The sequence below is a fragment of the Ooceraea biroi genome, chromosome 7 (assembly GCF_003672135.1).
Source record: "Ooceraea biroi isolate clonal line C1 chromosome 7, Obir_v5.4, whole genome shotgun sequence".
Classification (NCBI taxonomy): Eukaryota; Metazoa; Arthropoda; class Insecta; order Hymenoptera; family Formicidae; genus Ooceraea; species Ooceraea biroi.
This window is the reverse complement of record NC_039512.1, coordinates 15,934,817-15,955,434: the sequence shown is the minus strand read 5'-3', so window position 1 is coordinate 15,955,434 and position 20,618 is coordinate 15,934,817. Positions and strand designations below refer to the sequence as shown.

Here is a 20,618-nt window from a genome sequence, read left to right as displayed (position 1 = left end):
ATGATTTGGCGATCGCGTATATTCAAAATCTCATGCGCTGTTTTCAGGCGAACAGGATATGCAAATACTTGTGGTCTCGGGTTTACGTAGTGGACAGGTTGATCCCCCGCGCGCTAACCCTTTATGTCATTATAATACCCGTTCAAGGCGTGCGTACATACGTGCACGCTCGCGCGCACACCGAGTCCGGGTCGTCGGAATCGCCAGCACTGCCAAGGACGAGGGTCGTGTGATTTTATTGTGTTAGGGGAAGGATTCCTGCGTCTGCGGTCTGCGGCCGTGCGGGGTAAAAAAGGCCGCGGCAGCCGAACAATTTCGCTGAACACGATCGTGTCGTGGCCCTGATCAAGGCCAATCGAATTACTCGCAATTGAAAAATATCCCCGACCGCCACTGATCGTCAGGCACGATCGTACTTCTAATCGCTAAGTGCGAGCTAAAACGCGGAGGAAGAAACAGAATGGTGGTCATCCACTTCGGAAGATTACCATTTATAGAGAGAATATTTTTCAGGTTGTCTCACATTTAGTTTTACCAATTTGACATTTACATAAACTGACTGTATTTTTATAGTAAAAGTTAAATTTGTGTAAACGATCGTTAAGGAGTCCAAGAATCCTTCCCTAGATATTTTTATGCATCGATAAATCGATGGATATCTAACGATATTTTTGTACATTAATTTATTACAATTAAAAATATATATATATATTTTTTGTTAATTTGTTTAATCATATTTTATACGTAATGAATTAGATAATTAAGTACATTTATGTTGTACAGTTTATTATATAATATATATTATTAGAAATACATAGTTTGTTGAGGATCCACTGTTTCTCAGTAGGAAGAAGCAACAAGAAGAGTAACAGGTGAGACTTTAGTCTCCTCCCCTAACGTACCGCCAAGAAAATTAAAGGCATGTTACTTGATCCTGTTCGCAAACTTATGACATGTATGAGTTTCGGTATGCGCTTTATTAAACATCGAACCAAAAGAACAAGCTTCATTTCATACAAAAACAAATACGTGCACGCACGTATTTAAAGATGCAGAAACGAGACAACGTTATATACCGAGAGCATACCCTGACGGCCTTGGTGCGATCGCCGTGGCAATTATAATGATAACGTTACACTAATAATAAACGTGAATTTTTTCGTTCGTGAACTAACGAAGCTCTTTGAGGATATTTTCTAGCCAAAGCATCTTTGGGCAAACACGAACATCTCAAAGACCTCAAGATCTTTCGAATCAATCATTTTTCTGTTCTTCACATTGTCAAGGACTAAAGAAAATGTGTCGTAACTGGAACAACAGTCGTACAGCAAGAATTTCTCATTTAAATGCGTCACAGTGTTGCATTAAATTAAGCGATGCGAGGTCGAACGTAGCCTCTAGTGCACGAAGCCAGAAAACCCAGGCTTGTGTTACAACCGAAGAGATTCCATATCTATGCGATTGGGATCGTTGAACGACCTCGAGTAAATCGAACGAGTTCCGTCTGTGCTCGGAGCTCTCGCTTCATTCAACTCTCGAGTTCTAACGATGCCTTGTAATTGCGTTATCGCACCATACGTCACAAGAATAATTATAGTCTATCACAAAGGATTAAACTTCCTTGCCCCTTCTCGTTAACAGTTGCTCTTTGAGTGAGAGTCTCACTGTGAGTCTGTGGGTGTCGCTTTTTTAAGACTAAATATAAATGCAAGAATGTGTGTGTATTTTTATATTCAAAGCTATATTCTCTATATTGTGTTAAGGAGAGTCGAAAACAAGATCAAACCGTTTTATTCCTAAATCCTAATTTTGATATATAACTATTACCGTAACATGTATTATAATTTTACGTACTGTTAACTAGGCGCTACTTGCTCCATTTACATGTTATCAGAAATAAAAATTAAATTAATTAAATTTTCTAATAAATAATCAAAGTTATTAATTTATTATTATGACTTAGTCTTCGAAGGTTGAATTCTCAAGACTTGGAAGAGCGCAAAGTTCTGTTCTCGAAGAAAAGCAAACGTCGAATCCGGTACGGCGACTTTTCTCGCTTTTACGACGCAATCGAACGAAATTGCCACGCCGAAGGAGGCATGGTGGGCGACGAAGCTGCGGGGATCCCAGGATCGACCGGCGCGATCCGGGATCGACGTATCCCGTCTTGGCGGCGAGTGGATTTGCCTTGTCCTTCGACGATTCTTCAAGTTCCTGGTTCGAAGACATCCCGTGCGGTTCGCGCTGCGTATATAAGTCAAAACCAGATCGCGAGCAAGGTGCACAGCCCGGACAGTCCTTCAACCAGTAAGGAGGTCGACAGCGAGCATGATGCAGGCACTGGTAAGCTGTCTCTTTCATCAATTCTGACAATTTTCTCACATTATTCACAAATCTGTCATATCAAAAGACAACGCCACGTATGGTAAACTACTCGGTATTTTGCTAAACAAAATATTGTATTCACATTATAAATTGGTATCAACAAGCTAGAAAATCTTGATTAAGAATTAGAAAGCTAATTTTTTTTATTAAATAGTTTAAATAGTTTTCATCAATCTATTATAAGTTAGCAAATGATTGATTAAAGACTATTGCGCTATTCGTGCATATTTGCTATTCATGCATCATTGCTTGTGTAAAGACAAGTTATATAAAAATATTATATAAAAATATCAAATGATATAAAAAACATAGTTTTTTAATTTTCTGCGATATTTTATGCGAAACGCGCCGAGATCTCTTTTTTACAGATGATTTTGGTAAATAGCAACGAACATCTGCAGCAGTGATGTACGAGTGAGCTATAATTTATTTACCGGGATTATTTTTGTACGTGCGAGGCTTATCGAACTATTTGCCAGTCGGAGTATTTGTCGAGGTTTAAAAACGCTAAAAAATGTACGCGTCTAAAATCCATGGTTTGCGATCACCACGCGCGTTTTATGACGGCAAAGCTCTCACTTGAATGAACGGCACTCTTGGCCAGGATAGGACTCCTCTGTTTCACACGACGCAGATTTTTCCCGGTCGGCTCTGCAGGATACAACGTTACAACTGTTTTACAACTGTTTATTTAACGTTTATAGTGGCTTAAATCGTCAGATAGTACAGACAATATTACTCCACGATACTTCCAATGAATGCAAAGTTGCTTATTTGAAACACAGAAAGTAGAAACCTCAAGTTTTATTTCTTAAACGCGTAAATTAACGAAAATATTCAGATATCGAATTTTTAAATTTTTTAATATTAATGAAAGTTTTTCTCTCTAATATCAAATTGTTAAGTATTTAACGATCTAATTTAACGATTTCTTCTTCTTCTATAGCGCTCAAATCGAGTTTTGGTCTCCTCAATCTTTCTTCTTCATGTATGTCGATCTCTCTCTTTCTTTTTCTCTCTTTCTCTCTCTCGATGCCCATTTCTAATGTCCAATTCTTAAAATATCTAGCCACACCATTTTCCCATCTCGCTCTGGACTTTCCAAAATTCTCCTTCCTCCTGACTGTCCTACAAGTATTTTCTTGGACATTTGTTTAGCGACTACATTTGTTTAATTAAACAATTTTATTATATTCAATGTTTATCTTATCAATTACTCTAACGTATTATTCCCGTTATTTTGTTTCTTGACAAAGAACTATTGAGTCATAATTTTTATATTCAAATGAGTCTCCATCACAGACCATATTTGGAGGCACAAAGATTTGTTCGATCAAGCCCGACCGTACCCAACGAGACTCTTATCGTTGCACCAATGATTTATAACGCGAGAATACAGATTAGTATCGTTGATTCTTTTTTCGCGTGGTTCGGCGACGACGCGTAAAGGGCCGATCGCACTTTATCACTTTCTTTCGTAGCGTGCGGTCAGGCTGTCGCCGCTTCTTCAGGCCTTATTGGCTCGTAAAGAGAAGCCGGGTCTCCCGAGAGGCTCATGCAAGTATAAAATTCACCCCGTCCCACACGCTCGCGGATGCGCCCCCACGCTACCGATACCGGGCGTAAAGTTCGCCGGTATGTTTCACCGGCCGTCCTGCCGAGAACGCAAGAAAGAAAAAAAAGAGAGAGAAGCAAGTTCTCCCTCTCGTTCTGAAAGAGATTCTGAGATTCCCGACGCGGCAATTCTCGCGCCTCCTGAAGAGGCGCCCCGAGAAAACGCGCCAGACCAGCCGCGTAAATAAATCCGCATCGTTCCCGACGATCGCACGCGAAATGAACGTCCGCGCGAGCGAGTGCGCGTCGGATAAGGAACTCGCGCGCTCGACCGAGCTTTCCGCCACGGAGCGTATAATGCAGGCGCGCGTATAATGCATACGGCACCGCATTGCCAGATCGTTGTCTCTATTCTCCCGCGAATCTCCGATATCGAATATCGGAATATCGGTTTGCGGGATTAGACCGATTTCGTTCTTTAATCCTAGAACGACCGTAGGAATGGTCGGGATCCTGTTGGTGCGAACGCGACGAGCGCAACGAGCTCACCGATGCGAAGCAAGCAAATGTCGCTTTGAAATTTCATCCGGAAATGATACGACGAGGCGCGCCGCGAGATCGTGCCTGCACATTGATATTGCGAGACATCTAAATTCCAATCGCGAAATAGGAAACGCGCGGATACGCCCGGCTGCTTTGTCTTAGCGGTTTCCGTGTCCCCGGGATAAGAATCTCCGTTGCTTTCCTCAGATGCCAGTTTTCGCGATCCTCGGCGTGGCGGCGGGCGCGCAGCTGACCCTGCTGCCCTACGCCTATCTGGCGGATCCGCTTCCGGTGTACCATCAGTCGCAGGACACGCGCATCGGGGTGCACGCGTACAGTTACGCCGGCGGCCCGTCCGCCAAGGAGGAAGTACGAGGTCTCGACGGGGTCACGCGTGGCTCCTACAGCTACGTGGACGCGCACGGCATCCTGCAATCCGTCTTCTACGTCGCGGATGAGGGCGGCTTCCGCGTCGCCGCGACGAATCTGCCGAGCGACGGCGATCTACGACATGAAACCGGCGAGGTCCTGTTAGTCAAGAACGCTCACCTGCAGGATCACGCGAAGGCCGTCGCGCAGGAGGCGGAGAAGCAGGCGGTGAAGAAGGTGGAGGAGCAGGAGGTGCGCGCAACGAGCCGCAGGAGGCGCAGCCTCGAGGCGTCGGCTGATCAAGATCAGCGTCAGGCAGAAAATCCGAGTTCCCAGGCGGATCAGGCTGATCGGGATCCCTCGCCGAGGGATTCCCACGAGCTTCCAGCGCCGGAGAAAAAAGTTGCGGGCTCCGTCATCGCGCCCGTCTACGGACTCCTGCGCTCGGTGCTGATTCCCAGATTAACCGGCACGGCGACTTCTCATCAGAGCCGCGTCGATATTCACAACAACGTTCGCTTGAAGGCCATTCAGCCGCTCGAGACGATCAGCGTCCTGGCCGAACCGGAGTACAAGACGCTGCTCCTTCCTGCGCAGCTGCCGTTGGCGACATCCCATCAGAGTCGTCTTCAAGTACATAACAATCTCCACGTCGAGACGCCGGAAAGGAGTCGGGTAGCGGTCGAGGTCCAGGCACCAGCGGTGGCCGCTGTAAAGTTGCAGTCTGTTCCAGTTATCACTGTCCCCGATTACAACGAGAATCGAATCCAGTTACACAAGAGACTCGGATTGGAAGGTCCAAACCGCAAGGACGCCGTGAAGATTGAAGGGGCACAGGTGGCGGTCGTGGATACGCCGGTTGCGGTCCCAGCGGTCTCCGTTGTCGCTTCCAAGGAAACCCTTCCTGTTGTCAGTGCCGTCTCCAGCCAGAGCAAAACTCAGATCCATCGCAGTACCAATCTCAAAGTGGCTGTGCCGATCGCGAGCGAACCGACCGTGTACGTGGCGGCTTCCTATGCCCAACCGATCACCACCTGGCCGATCTACGCACCCATCGCTCAATCCTCTCAGTATCGCAGTCAGATACACTCGAGCGAGAAGATTGAGCTGGCCAAATAAGGACTCGTCGTTTCGCTCGCTGGGAAATCTCCTTCGGGCGTTCCTACTTACTCCACGATCAATTCCAGCGACTCGATCGTTAGGCTTTGTTTCATTCGTAAATAATAACTTGAGCCTTTGCAAAATCGAATATACGAAATTTCGATAAATTTATAATTTTTGAAATTTCTCTGCAGACAACTAACAGTTGTATAATTTGCAAAATGTACCTCTCCATCTTTCGTTAGATAAGCTGTTACAAAATTATATTGTATGATTGAAGGAATTCTGTCGCACGGCGTTTTGATCATAAAAAATATCTAGGTTTTAGAGTAAGTGATTATTTTATATGCGGACCAGTCACTTGCATCGTGCTCGAAGAGTTAGGATAAGGCACTCTTACGCATTCCCTGCGAGAGTTCCATGAACGGTCGATGATAAGACCGTGGTAGCTCGCTTTATGGACATTATTATTACTCGTCCTCACCTTATTCACATGTATTCATCCTCCTGTAACGAGCATCTTAACATTCCTGTATTAAATTATTGTACGATTATACGGATTTGTACGGATCATTAAAAACACATTGTCAACTCTGTGTGTATTAAATTACCGATCCCTTTCACACGTGTGTGGACGTGAATGTTGCGTTGGATCGTACGTTTTTTTGATTCCGTACTGTCCGATAGTATCGATTCGTGCGAGAATATAAATTGAGCTGTCCAGCTGGTCTTGGCAGAACGACCAGATCCGGCCTTGAAGATCGTGTACTATCAAAACGCGCATTTATTCAAATCGCGCAAGAAAGAGAATTCGCACGGTTTATCGCGGAGCCGAATCGCGGCTTTAATTAGCGATTCGTTCCTCTCGGAATATGTACGCGGAATTCACATCACAATCCCGGGTGGTATTCTCTTATTACCGAACGCGGCGGGGCGATTTGTCGCCGTCGCCCCGCGCTCAAGATCAAGGAACAGAAAACGCCGACCTTGGCTCCTTATAGTCGCGAATATATTACGGCGCTAAAAACTTTCATGCGCGGATATCGCGTGTCCGCGAGTAACGACGAGATTAACGGGGGTCTCGAATCCACCGCGTCTTCACGAGGGTGAATTTTTCTTTGCCGCGCACTAGCATGCCAGGAGAACGCATCTGACGGGATTACTTTCCACAGGTGGTACCGGGATGTTGCCAGCACGCTGGGTCGAATTTTATAAGCGAGATGTAAGAATATAAAAGAATAGAAATACCAATATCTGTCCTGCACGACTTAGCTTGTTTTTCAGCAAATCTTTGGCAAATAATTTATTGGGCTGTAACATATTCGTTATTAAAAACACTAAAAAAACGAATATACGTTACAATTTAATACAGTATATTTTACAATAAATATTTTTATGATGTGAACATTAAATTAGATTGCAAAATTCTTTTTTATTTAGAAAGCCCTTTTACTTTTAATCTTCTACTTGGTACTATTTATTATTTCACGTCGTCGTAATTTTTTATTTTTAATTCTCATAATTCCGAGAGTAAACTATCGCATTGCCCCAGAATATCGGTACCGCATTCTCGTTACAGTCGTCATGTACGAATAATATTTAAATACGACGTGCTCATTCTGAAAACGCCAGTTCTCACCGTCGAAGGTAAGATACCAAGGAAGGTGGAGGCATACCTACATGGCTCCATAAACGTATAATATATGGATGCCTATTCGTGAAACGACGTTCGCGCGGATTAGGGCAGCGAGCGGATAAATGCGCGTCCCCGGCGGGAAGGTCGTGATTTGAGATTGGAATTCGATCCGAAGGACCGTCACGACGAAATCTGGCGCAACATGCATATACGTAAGAGAGCTCGCGCGCTCTCGGACTCGCTCACGTCGGGTGGCTATGCGCGAACTTATTTTCGCGGGGTAAGTTGCGTACGTTTATACGCGTGGGCACGCATAACGGATGGCTGGCGGGAAGGCCGTTGAAACGCTCCGTAGATTATGTCGGATCGACGCATTACGGCCGCGCGCGCGTAGCACCCAGTAATATTCCTTTATTGTCGAACCCCGGCGTGCCGCCCTCCGTATTAGCCTTAATAAAACGCCGTATAAATCCCTGGGTTTTTCAACGCGCGTACCCGCGTTGCGCGCGCGGGGGGTGAATGCGAAATAATAATGACCGTTGTAAATCTCGCGTGCGGTTCCCCCAATACTTCTATCGGGAATCCGGGTGCGGGCAGATAAATGTAGCGCGATGCGCAAACGGAATTGCCGTAATACCCGCGGTACTTCCCCCGGGATGCTACATCGTCGTTCGTTTCATTCGTGGAGGAAACGGACTGGGATATCCCTCCTGCCCCTTTCCCTGATCGGTTCCAGAAGCCTCAAGACGGTTATCTCGCAAGGGACGGCCGTAAAAGAGGATGCCGACGTAGAAATTGCCGAGGTTGTTTAACTGGCCCAACATTGGCCTAGTATTGGTAGCCCAGAGTACGGCAGCGGCGTTACACTCCAGTGTCGGGTCTGTACTGGCACAATACTGGCGGCCAGTACTGCAAGGAGTTGGCAGACAGTCTTGTCCCAGTACTTATTAAAAACCGGGCCATGTGACGGGCCATTATAAAATACAGACATGGACCAGTACTGGTTGCGAGACGGGCCATGCTTCGGCAACCGACACAGACCCAGCATTCGACTACGTACATTGCCGATAATATATAACTAGCAACACAGGCGCGCGCTATTTTATTTTTCAATATTCACTGAATGGCGAAGTGTGCATTTTTTTTAAAGATGATGTTGAAGGATTCTTTTCGAGGAGCATAGCCCAGGGCAGATTATCTGAGGACTCGGTAATAACAAAATTCGTAACAAAAAACTGATTTAGAATAACTTAACATAACAGTCATTGGACTACATACATTGCCGATAATATATAACTAGCAACACAGGCGCGCGCTATAAATAAAATAAGAAATAAAAAAAAATAAAATAAAAATAATATAATAAATACAATTGTCAAAATAACCGCACTGACAGCCACTATGACATTCTGACATTCGCAACACGAATTTCAAGTCACACGAAATTCGCCGCGGAAAAGAGGCCTCAATATTCGATAAAAAAGAACTTCACGAAGTTAACACGCCTTTTTTAGAATAGGATTATAACAATATATTGATTCACCAGCGACCGATAGATGGCCAGATCAAGCGTGACGTTCTCGCTAGAAACATTTGCGTTATCACGTATAAATAACCACCCGGAAAACCGATTTAACATCTTTTTCTTTTAAACGCGATATTAATTCACGCGACATTTACAAAATGATTTTACTAATGTTGTTTGCATTAGTCTTTGTTTATAATATTTAAGTCACAAATACAAATTACAAATACAAATAGTAATACATTAATTGGTCCACTTCTATGCCCAATGCTGGTGCAGTTATTTACCGAATACTGGTCCATATATTATTGCCAGTGTCGGATCAGTACTGGCAATTAAGTACGGCATGGCGTTACACTCCTGTGTCGAATCTGTACTGGCACAATACTGGCGGCCAGTACTGCCACGATGGCAAACGGTACAGTCCCAGTATTGGACCGTTTTGAAATTTCTACGTGGGTGTATTAGATTTAAGAAATACAGCGGCCACGCTTGAGCAATAAGCGGGGCGATTCTTTCGAGAGGAATTTGATCCTCCGCGCGACACGGGCGATTGTTTTAATCGCTTCCGTTCTTCGGCGCGGCCGCGGAATTCGAGCCGCGCGTTCATTAAACCAATGATCGAAACGCGATATCGGGGAGCCCGGTCTTCTCCGGGAAAATCAGTCCTTGTCCCGGCGCGCAGCAGAAGGCGATCTCGATGGTGGCGATCGAGGGAGAACGAACGGACGGATGGACGAACGGACGGACGAAGGTGGAAAGACGGCGACGATTCGCACTGGCGATAATAGAAACGTACGCGTAGCGTATGTACACGTAGGCATCCGGCGCCGATAAAAGCCGCACATACGTTACTTCGCGCCCGCGTGCGGATAACGCGCGGACCGCAGATGGTCCGTGCCCGATAAAATGGCGGATAATGATTTCCGAGACGGTTCAGCCGGGTAGGCGCGTATCCACGTAGGCTTCTCGATTATATTCGCGCCTCGCGTCACGCGAAAGACGCGCGATAACGCGCCCGATCTTATGTCCGAGATTACGTTTCCGCGTGCATTTCACCGAAAAATAGAAAGATATATGTACACAAAGAGAGAAACAGCGTGCTTGGAGAATTGCGCGTAAACCCGTCGTCCTCCGAACTGACTGGATGCGAATCCTTCGAAGAACTCCGGTGAACGCGTTTCGATCGTCGAATCTGGACTGTCTGGAGACACTTAATCGTAACGTTTGTTCTTTGCAGCTTCGTCGTGTTGAAGCCCTTGCTTAAGGGGGGGCCTGCTTTAGAACGCTGAAAATAAGGTATATTTTACGAATTGTTTTTGGAGAAACTATACAGCGGATCATTATAAAACTTTGATGCATTTATTAGTACATGTTTAAAGATCAAAAAAATTATTTTTTGATTTGAATATATCGCTTGTAGAGGTCGTCCTGGAGAAACTTAGTGCAGCCGCGTCGCCGGCATTGCAAATTGGTGAGCATTCTCCTGCCTCCGAATTTCGTCTAAACTGAAAAATTGAAATATGTTCTCGTTATTTATGAATTCCCATCGTCGATGAACCAAAGAGAGAAGAAAAAAGTTGAAAAGTGCCAAAATGGTGGAGCTTAGAACACAAAAATACGATTTTTAGGCAAAGGTTTTGAACTTTTTCATGCAAAAATAATTGTTTAACTTAATGTTTTTATGAATATTAAAGGTTCATCGACGATGGGAATTCATAAATAACAAGAAAATATTTCAATTTTTCAGTTTGGATGAAATTTGGAGGCAGGAGAATGCTCACCAATTTACAATGCCGGCTGCACTAAGATGCCTCCAGGACGACCTCTACAGGCGATATATTCAAATAAAAAAATAATTTTTTTATCTTTAAACATGTACTAATAAATGTATCAAAGTTTTATAATGATCCGCTGTATAGTTTCTCCAAAAAAAATTCGTAAAATTATACCTTATTTTCAACGTTCTAAAGCAGGCTCCCCCCTTAAGGTGAAACATGTGATCAAGCATTAGAGAGAAAAGGAGAAAACATAAAAATTGCATAAATACAAAAGATAATTGCGAAAATACAAAAGAACGAATCCAAAGTATCGCCAATTATTACATGAGGCATTACACTTAGCTTTGCTGCACTAAGAAACTTGAGTGAAAAGATAGATAAAGATAAATCCAATTATGAATTAATTATGAGTAAGAAAACTTGGCAAAGCATGTAACATAAAATTCTGTTCTTAATTTACTGATAAGCTAATTGTCGTGCAATTATTTGTTAAGTATCGATCTCGTGCTACTCGGTGCGGCACGCTAGTAACAAGTATATTATGCATTGTATGAAAATAGCCGAAACACACACACACACACACACACACACACACGTATGTACACGTAGCGCGATAATGGTACAAAAAATGGAACATTTTTCCACACGTTGCAATTTCTGTGAGTCAAGCCTACGATGCCGGAGATATGAGAAAATGAATCTTACGTGCACCTCTCGCGAGCAATCTCACGTCACGATCTGTGTGTGATCCACTTTTGCTTATCCGCGGCATGAAAATTTCACGAATCTCGCCGGCTATCTACGCCGGACAGTAATTATACTTTAAATCACACGTTTCATGATAATCATTAGTTTCATATCCGATCTTATCGAGAATCGCCCACACATTTCCGAATGACTTGAGCATTGTTCTCCTCGGAAAAGAAAGAGGACAGCGAGTATTAAAATTTGCTGACAACCACTTTCATACGAGACGCCGCGCCGACGAGAGGCCGAGCGAGATATGAACAGTCTCACGCACTAATACGTCTGAATACGGCTTATTAAAGTACCGATCGATCTTAATTGATCGCGGCTGTTCTTCTCTCGCGGCCAACACGCGCAACCTTGCAGCGCTTATCGTTAAGTGCGCGCGTAAGGCCTCCCTCTCGCGGGAGGCGAGCCGATAAAAGCGGCCCGGAGTAGCCGGGGTGCCCGGGCAATCAGCAAATGGAATCGTTAATTAGTCCCTGTAATCTTCGATCGGACGTTAGTTCCTCCTTGTAGTACACGCTCGCGGCCGACGATCGTGATTCACGATCGCGTTCCAAGCCACGCTAGGATTCGCACGCGCAGTGTTTATCGTCCGGCGCGGCGCACCGACTAATTAGCATATTATTTATCGTTCTTTCATAATTGCCTTACGCGAATTTCCGACAATGCGAAAAATAACGCGCGCCCGCCGATTTATAATCGGGAGCCTAATTTAATTTCGCTTCCTCCGCTCTGTGGCGGTCGTACATTAGCCTATCGTGGTACGCTATCGGGCTCCGTGAGGGGGAAAGTCTTAAACTCTATCAGGAATCGTGTTATCGCATCCCCCATCTCTGAATATTCCATAAATTACGCTATCGATTCAGCGCGAATGTAGTTACATCGGGTCCGGCTCCTAATCCTTGGCGAAGCTTGGAAAACAAAGAAAAAGGTACAATTTGTCACCTGGAAGGTGCTTACCATGTCCCTCATTGAGTAAACTATAAACGGGTGAGAAATGTTTGATTTAGCGTGCAAACAATGAGCAAAACGCTGGAAAACGTGGAATACCAAGGTGGGCACTGTGTATCTAGTAGTAGCAGATAGACATTTTGTGTACACAAAGATATGCAAAGCCTGTCTGCTACAGGTAGAACTGCTGTTTGACCACCAGAGGTAGAATTGCTTTCTCTACAAGCGCCCATAAGGGGTGTAATCAAGTTACTGCTTGCTCCGAAATCAGTTAGCAGTAACGCGCCGGAATTACATTGCATTAATTAATTAATATAATCACTAAATTATAGTGAGGTTGCTCCTAATGTTAACATTTACCATAAAAAATATTGTGTTACTGCACCTAAACTTATATCACCGCGTCTCGCAATTGTAAGACCGAATTGTCACGTGAGACTGCTCCACGAAGTTTCAAACTTGTACACTTCGATCGATCGCAACCCGGTCGATCGTTGTATCCTATTACGTCACGGGGCGTTATTTATGCGATGCTTTTACGAGGCCGCGGTGCAATCTCGAGTTGCAAATTTTTCTTTACGATGCCATCCATCGGCGGCAGTCCATCAGCGGGCATTGTTCGTTATATATATTGCAACCGCGTTTCGCAACAACGAGCGGAGAAAGAGTGCGTTAAAGGCGGCGGTCCCGTGGTTATTCCGGGAGGAGCGTTTTACGAGTGGAATACGAGCCGTAATAAAGACGTCGCGCGCGACCATGCGAGGGCCCGCAACACCAAACGCTCGCTCTCTTCCTTCCCGAAGTGGATATAAGCGCGACGTGCGACTTGCAATTAGGCTGCGGGAACTCCGGAGGCGATTAGCGCGCGATGCGGTAGTTGCTCCGTGCGGCATTGAAATCTTCACCGGGTTCTCCCTCGGCGGCGGGAAACTTACGCCGACAGTGTAAAATGTTTACAGATCCGCGGAACCGCACGGTAATCCGAGGACTTTGCGATCCCACTTTGCGTCTTCCTGCAGCTTCACTGCTGGAACATCGTAAAAGGAAAAACGCGAAAAGATCGATAACGCGCGTTCATTTTGATCAGCGTTCTAAGAGATAATTTTTTTATTTATATCTATATGTGACATAATATTTTATTACATCTATTATTTTAAAAAGTAAAGCACGCGAGAAGATTTTCATTGATAGCAAACAGGAGAATTATTATTAGATATTGTATTGTAACAAAAGTTTATAGTTTATATCGAAATACGAATAAAAAGATGCATCAATCTTAATATTTAACAATCAATTGCATTAATATTAGACGCTTCTCTGCAGTTCTCTTTCTTTGCACGCGGGGAAACTGATGGTTGCCATTGTTTTCGCTCCGCAGGGGGTTGATTTAAGATCGGTGTTGTGCCTTCTCGTTGCATTCTTGGCGTGGCATTGCGCATTGGTGCCGCAAGTATGCGCGGTTAGATAGTCGGCTCTACGAGCACCATTTAATGCGAGATGAGAGACAGAGGAAAAGGGGATACGACAGACAGAAAGGGAGGCGGAGAGCGCCCGTTTAGTGCCAATGTCAAAACCAACGCAACACCCACGTGCGCGCACGGCAAAAGAATCCTCTCATCGGCGGCGGCGGCGACTCGTTGCGCGAGCGAGCAATTCCGTCCGAATTGATGAACTCGTTACGCTCATATCGTTCCCTTACATCGTCGGATTAACCGGCCATAAATCTGCGGCGTGCATTATTTATGCGATCGGCGAGGAGAAACGAGGAGAGAAGAGGCGCCGAGGAGGTCCTGGAGCATCCCCAAAGATGCCACCGCGCCGGACGGTATCGCTTCTTTCCTCGCCGGCCGTTAATTGCATTCGCGTTCGTTTCTATTTGTCGAAGATCGCGCGCGATGCCGCCGACGACCTCAGTCGCGGGAAACGAGCGCGGACGTTACTTTAATTCCCTGACGCGTTTAATTTCGTGCCGTGTTGCCGGCGCGGTAACATTTTATTCTCACCGCGGCGTAATAAATCAAACGCACGCACGAGATTTAAAAGTCCCGCAGCGCGTTTTTCAGGTACCGAGACGATGCCTCGCGTACGATTACGCGACCGCGTGCCCGGTCGTGATACCGATACCGTATCAAGTGCAGCAACAACGTCGAATCGAATTGACTAAGTGACAGGTCGATACACGATGAATTATCTCGTGCGTCGGTCCCCTCCGGACAGAATTGATTTCCCGAGAAATGTATCGCGTTATCGATCTTGCCCCGTCGATTAATTATTATTCATCGCGATGACACCTTAGCAAGACAAATCACTTGGGTCTGAGTGTAATGAATCGGCACGACGAGTGAACGACGCCCCGTGTACTTGTCCCGGGACAGATACTTCTCGGGCCACGTTCAAGAGTGCCTTCTGACGTTGCGTAATGACCGTATTTGCATCGGTATGCGCGATACCATTTCTTCCGTCCATTACCTGCTGTCCAATGTCGTTCTGCAATTTATTATTATGCGCCGTGTTCGCCGTTTTTTTGGCGACGTGTCATTGCGTTTGGTGACGTGACGGGGTGCAGCTTATTACGGTATTTGGACGGTCGTAAGCGAACGCACGGAGCAACTACAAGTAATAACGCGGTTTAGAGCTGATGGAAATTACTCGCGCGATAATCCGCTTAAATTATGCGACTGTCTCTCGCAACAACCGTAATGGAGCATCGAGAGAGGGTATGACAAACTACCACGTGTAAATGGCTCGGTGCACAGTTCACCTTCGCGCAAAAATTCTCTGTACACGTATTAAGCTGCTGATGCTCCCGCGGCAAGAGTGTCGACTCAAAATTGATCGAATTTATCAATCTGTTCGCGGGATGAAGAGTGGCTCGGCGCAAATTCAAAATCGAATTCCCGGCGCCGGTGAAATAATTTATACGCCTACTTAGACGACGTCCGAGTCGATAAATAAAGTCCCACCGCGCGAGGGTAGATTTAAAATCCGTGAATTATCCTCGGGGTTGCGGCGTCGCCGTTATTACGATCGCGACGTATGTACGTGCATCCTTGGCGGACGCGTTCGGTCCGCCGAGGAATGCGCGAGAGATCGACGGCTCGTATCCGAGACCAATAAACATTGATTTATCGATCTGGAAATCGAACCCGGAGTGATTTGTGGCCACGGACAACACGCGGGGCCCGGCTCGTAGGGCCCCGTGCGAGCGAGCGAGCGCGTTCCGTGCCCCGTAGGGCCCAGCTAGGGCCCGGCACACGCGATGCGATAGGTGGGGGAACCACCGTAAGCGCGCGCGGCAGATCCACGGAATCCTATATAAGAGGATGCAACCGAGAGCTTACACTCTCACATCCGTTAACCGATTCCCACTGGGATTATCCTAGACAAGGGGAAAAAGTCGCGTCCGAGCAGCCCGATCCGCTAACCAAGATAGATCGACGGTTCATCGGCGGCCTAAGATCCACCTGGGAACGATCATGATACTCGTGAGTGAACGTAAATCTCGATTTCATTTCGCGTACTTTGAATTTTTACGCCCGCCGGGAAATTTAACTTCGCGCGCTACGAATTTTTGCGTCTGCTGAAAAATTAGATGCTACTGCAAATGGTAACGTAATTCAAGTACGTAATTTACATTTAACATAATTCCAGAGCGTCGCGGTTCCTTTCGCTCGTCCTCGCCCTTTGACCAATCCCAAGTTGATTCCAGGGGAGATCGTATTTTTTGTTCGCGTGGCTAACGCTAATTCGATTCTGTCGCGCTTCTTCGCGTACGTGAATAAACTTTTGGCATTTTCTTTTTCTTTGATGAACGCAGCGAAAGTTTTACAATTGAATTTACTGTGCGGCGAGCCTCTCTTGACGTTAAACGGAAGACGCTCAATGCATTTGCGGCGATATCGATTCCACGTTATTTAATTATCCGAGCGTATTTTGGAAGGGAGTTCATATTAATGTCAATAATGGTCCTTGTGTCGGATGTATTAATGCTAGTATAATGCGAGCTGCAAGGAATTTCCCGATAATAACTATCGATTCGGCCAAACTGCGAGAGATGGTTGCGGTTCGACTGCAACAATTTCGAGTACTGGATTCGCCGCTTAGAGTTCGGTGAATGTATCGTTTTGTTGAAAAACACTCGTAATAAATGCATCTCGCGCCGGAAAGCTACACGTAATCGAAACTGGATTTCCACGATCGATGGAAGTTGCATTAGTTGACGTAAGGTGCGATTCTCTCTCGTGCTCGCAAACCCGTCACAGTTAATGCAGCGCGCACGTATCTCCCTAATGCTAATCTTGGAAAATTATACTTTCGCATAATGACAATTCTCATTCTCATGTTTCCATGTAACTGTTGTGATGAGCCGCAATTTAATTAATTGGTTAATTAATACGGCAAATGCGGCTAAGCGTAGCTTCATGACAAGCTAAACAAGCTACTTCATTTGCAAAATGGATCGATTATGATAAACATCATTGTGAAATGAATGCCTAACTAGCAGATTATAAATTAATGATAGTAAGCAAATCTTGTGTATACTTAATACAATTATAGTTGTTCATACAATGGCAAAATAATGTTTATAATATTTTATTATTTACTGAAATTCGTATCTCGATACTCGTTCATAAAAATCAGGTCAATTATAGAAAATAGACAATAATTAAAAAAGTTAATATGATTCGCAGACAATTTTGTGCCTCGTTATCGGGCGATCTATCGCTTCGCCGATCGCCAACGTCTGGTTGAGTCCGGTACCGGGTCTTTCGCCGTTGAGGCAGTACCACATACAAGACGGATCAGGATCTTACCAATATTCCTTCACAGGACCGCATCATGCCAAAGCGGAATCTACTTTGGACGGCGTGACGCAGGGTGGTGAGTTCCATTTTACATAATTCAGTGTTTCAATTAGATTTTCCCGATACAAAGGCATCATTAATGATATTAATATCATTAATGATGCCTTTGTATCAACGTAGCGCTCCTGAAACATTCTCCACATACAAATACTGGCTTGGCAATCAAGTTTTACGTTCAATGTAAAATTTAAATGACTTATACTTTTAACAATAAAATTGTATTTTTTAAATAAATCCGAGGGAATTCAATTTTTAATCCGATGTACTCATTCAGCCAACGGTGGAATTCTTGGCGTGCATTCGCGAGCTAAGGTGCCGCAAGTGCATAAATGGGATGCATTCTTTCGCGAAGTGTGTTACAAGAGAGTGCATTACCGGCCTACGTTCATGAATCCCTCGCTAATACTCGTTGATGTGATGCAAGAAAGACGCCCATGCACCGCGCACTCATCCCTGCAAATTTCCTCGGATGACAATGCGCGGTTGCGCGCTCCGGTCCGCTTGTTCATCGCGATTGCGAGGCGATGACTCACGATACGCGCCGCGCGGCGTATCGTAATACGCGCAAAATCTCGCGCACGTAATCGTATTTAATCGGTAAAAGCAGGAAATACCGTGTAAAGTAATTGCAGTGATAATAAATAGCATAGCAGTAAGAAATGCAACAGTTCGCGTTGTAATTATCGTGTCTTATCTATGTTGTAATTATCTTCCCTCGAAACACGTTTCCTAGATAACGCGATAGCGCCGCTTAACGAAGGGCATTATCTTTATCTCTCTCTATCTGCCCTCAGGATATTCCTATATCGATGCGAACGGCATATTGCAAACGGTCTCGTACACGGCGGACGATCAGAACGGGTTCAGGGTCAGCGCAAGCAATTTGCCGCAACCTCCCAAGGATGAACTGCAGACGATACGGGACACGGCGGAGGTGGCCGCGGCGAAGAGAAATCATCTCGAGGAATTGCAGAAGTCGCATCAGACCAATTGGCAGGATCAGAATCTCCTGTCGTACAAGATCCTGCCGTCGTACTTCAGCTACGCTCAGCTCCAGCGGGATAAAGGCGTCGACAAAGCCGAGTTGAATTTGAACGCGCGAGAAACGGAGGTATATACTTGCAGCTTCGCGAACGTTTCAATCGAAGTTCACCGGAATAAAAGAAGCGCGGGGATAAAAGGACCGATCAGCGTGTTGCTCGGGCAATCTAAATGAAAAACTTTCGTTACTGTAACTGGAAACTATGTTTTTCTTTTTAATATACATAATATATTTATTGATCACAGCAATTTCAATGATCAATAATACAAAATATTCTTCCAAAATGTAACATGTATGAGGCAATAAAATATGTCAGTCACATTTTCCATAATGAAATTTTCATACACTTTAATTATTGGAAATTGATGAAAAAAATCAAAGGAATAGATATTTCATTACTGAAACATTTAAATAATTTATAATGTTTCAAATTACATTATTTATAAATAATTTTTCAATTTATCCTTCAGAGCACCAAGAATCCGTTCCTGCTGTCAAGATCGGAGGCGGAGAGGATCGATGTTCCCAAGCCAGATCCAAGCCTCTCGAAGGTATCACCTGCACCTACAAGTTCCACCACTGTTGCCTCGTTGTCACCCACTTTGGCATCATTGAGAGAGACTGTGCTTATCAAGAACGACAGGCAGACGTCTAATCAGAACGCTTTGCAGCTGGGAAAATTGGTGCCGCTTGCCAGCAGCATCCAGAGACCGATTACCATGCCTACGCCCTATGTGTTTTCGGTGCTGCCTTATAGATTTCTTCACAGCTCACTTCATCACACCCAGGACTCCCTGGGCCAGTACGATTACAGTTACACCGGTGATTCCAGCGCCAAGACCGAGTCCAGGTCGCTCGATGGCACCACCAGGGGCGCGTACAGTTACATCGATCCTAACGGAATCCTGCAGCAAGTGCATTATATCGCCGATCACAATGGATTTCGAGTCTTGGCGACCAATCTACCCGAAGCGAAGTGATGGTCCTGCCCGTGACGTAGGGATTATCTTGTCGGACGTGCAAACGCCTGTCTTCGAAGCGCGATGTCGATGCAATATCAAACGTTAATACAATATGTTTCTTTCCTAATCTTGACTTCGTTAAACACTGGATTTCGATCTGGCGAAAGAATAAAGAATCAAATGTATTTCTGAATTTCCGAGCTTGCGAAAGGAAGAATGCGGAATATATTTTTCTTTTGCATATGTAAAAGATTAAAATAAATACAAATTTATTACATATATATATATATATATATCAAGAAACAAGCTTCGATAGATAAGGAAGCGAAAGAGTGAAGTAACGTGGCTCGTTTATTTATTTGATTAATATAAAATGGGTCGGTCATCCGGGCTCTTGATTAATTTTGTTAATTGCTTGCAGTAGTTAGGAAACAAAAGGAAAAAAAGTATCTGTTAGAAAATTTATAAAATGCGTTGTCTTTTGTAATAGATAGCGGTGTCGGGGATACGAGGAAATACACATCGCGAATGCTTCTCGAGTTTGTTCGACGATCATTCCCACGGAAACGCGGAAGAACGGACTTGATTCGCATTCGAGTGTCCTCTTAAGATTAATTTTATTTGTTCGTAATGTTAATTAAGCTTACTTGGCGATCGCGGTCTCTATCAGATAAATTATTTTGCCGTGGAATATTCTTTTTTCATTGTCTTCCATATGATTATAATACATAAGAATATTAGTGATTTTCAAGATTGTTACTGCACTTATCGAGATCACATCTCGTAAATACAGATTAGAAATGCAACCTCTAATATCGTCTTCGTGTTCTATTGTCCTTTCATCTATTCCTTCCTGATTGCATTTGAAAATTTTAAATTCCACTGTGTTTACTCTCGGAAAAGTTAAACGTAATTGTATAATTATATTTAATTACGTAATTATATAATTATATTTAAAACAGCATTCTCTCTGGTTTAAACATTTTGACTCATTTATGTTTATTTATATTTATTTATGAAAAGGGAAGCAAGGGAATTAAATATTAAATGCAACGCACGGAACGTTGTGTTCAAAAGGACGTAAACGTACTTTGAATAGCTGCAGATTAACTTTATTCCCGCACCATTATGCCGCCAGAGCACAAGACGTG

At 44.5% G+C, this 20,618-nt stretch overlaps 2 protein-coding genes across 2 annotated transcripts; both read left to right on the top strand.

Annotated features, from left to right (window-relative positions):
- Positions 1-2,145: 2,145 nt before the first annotated feature.
- LOC105274735 lies at positions 2,146-6,544 on the top strand. Its single transcript, XM_011331099.3, has 2 exons — positions 2,146-2,343; positions 4,690-6,544. The coding sequence occupies exons 1-2, from the start codon at positions 2,329-2,331 to the stop codon at positions 5,968-5,970; spliced, it is 1,296 nt and encodes a 431-aa protein (XP_011329401.1). The 5' UTR covers positions 2,146-2,328; the 3' UTR covers positions 5,971-6,544.
- Positions 6,545-15,945: 9,401 nt separating this feature from the next.
- On the top strand, positions 15,946-20,280 carry LOC105274704. The gene is made up of 4 exons (XM_011331045.2): positions 15,946-16,083; positions 17,290-17,479; positions 18,258-18,574; positions 18,976-20,280. The coding sequence occupies exons 1-4, from the start codon at positions 16,075-16,077 to the stop codon at positions 19,483-19,485; spliced, it is 1,026 nt and encodes a 341-aa protein (XP_011329347.1). The 5' UTR covers positions 15,946-16,074; the 3' UTR covers positions 19,486-20,280.
- The last annotated feature ends 338 nt before the right edge of the window (positions 20,281-20,618 follow it).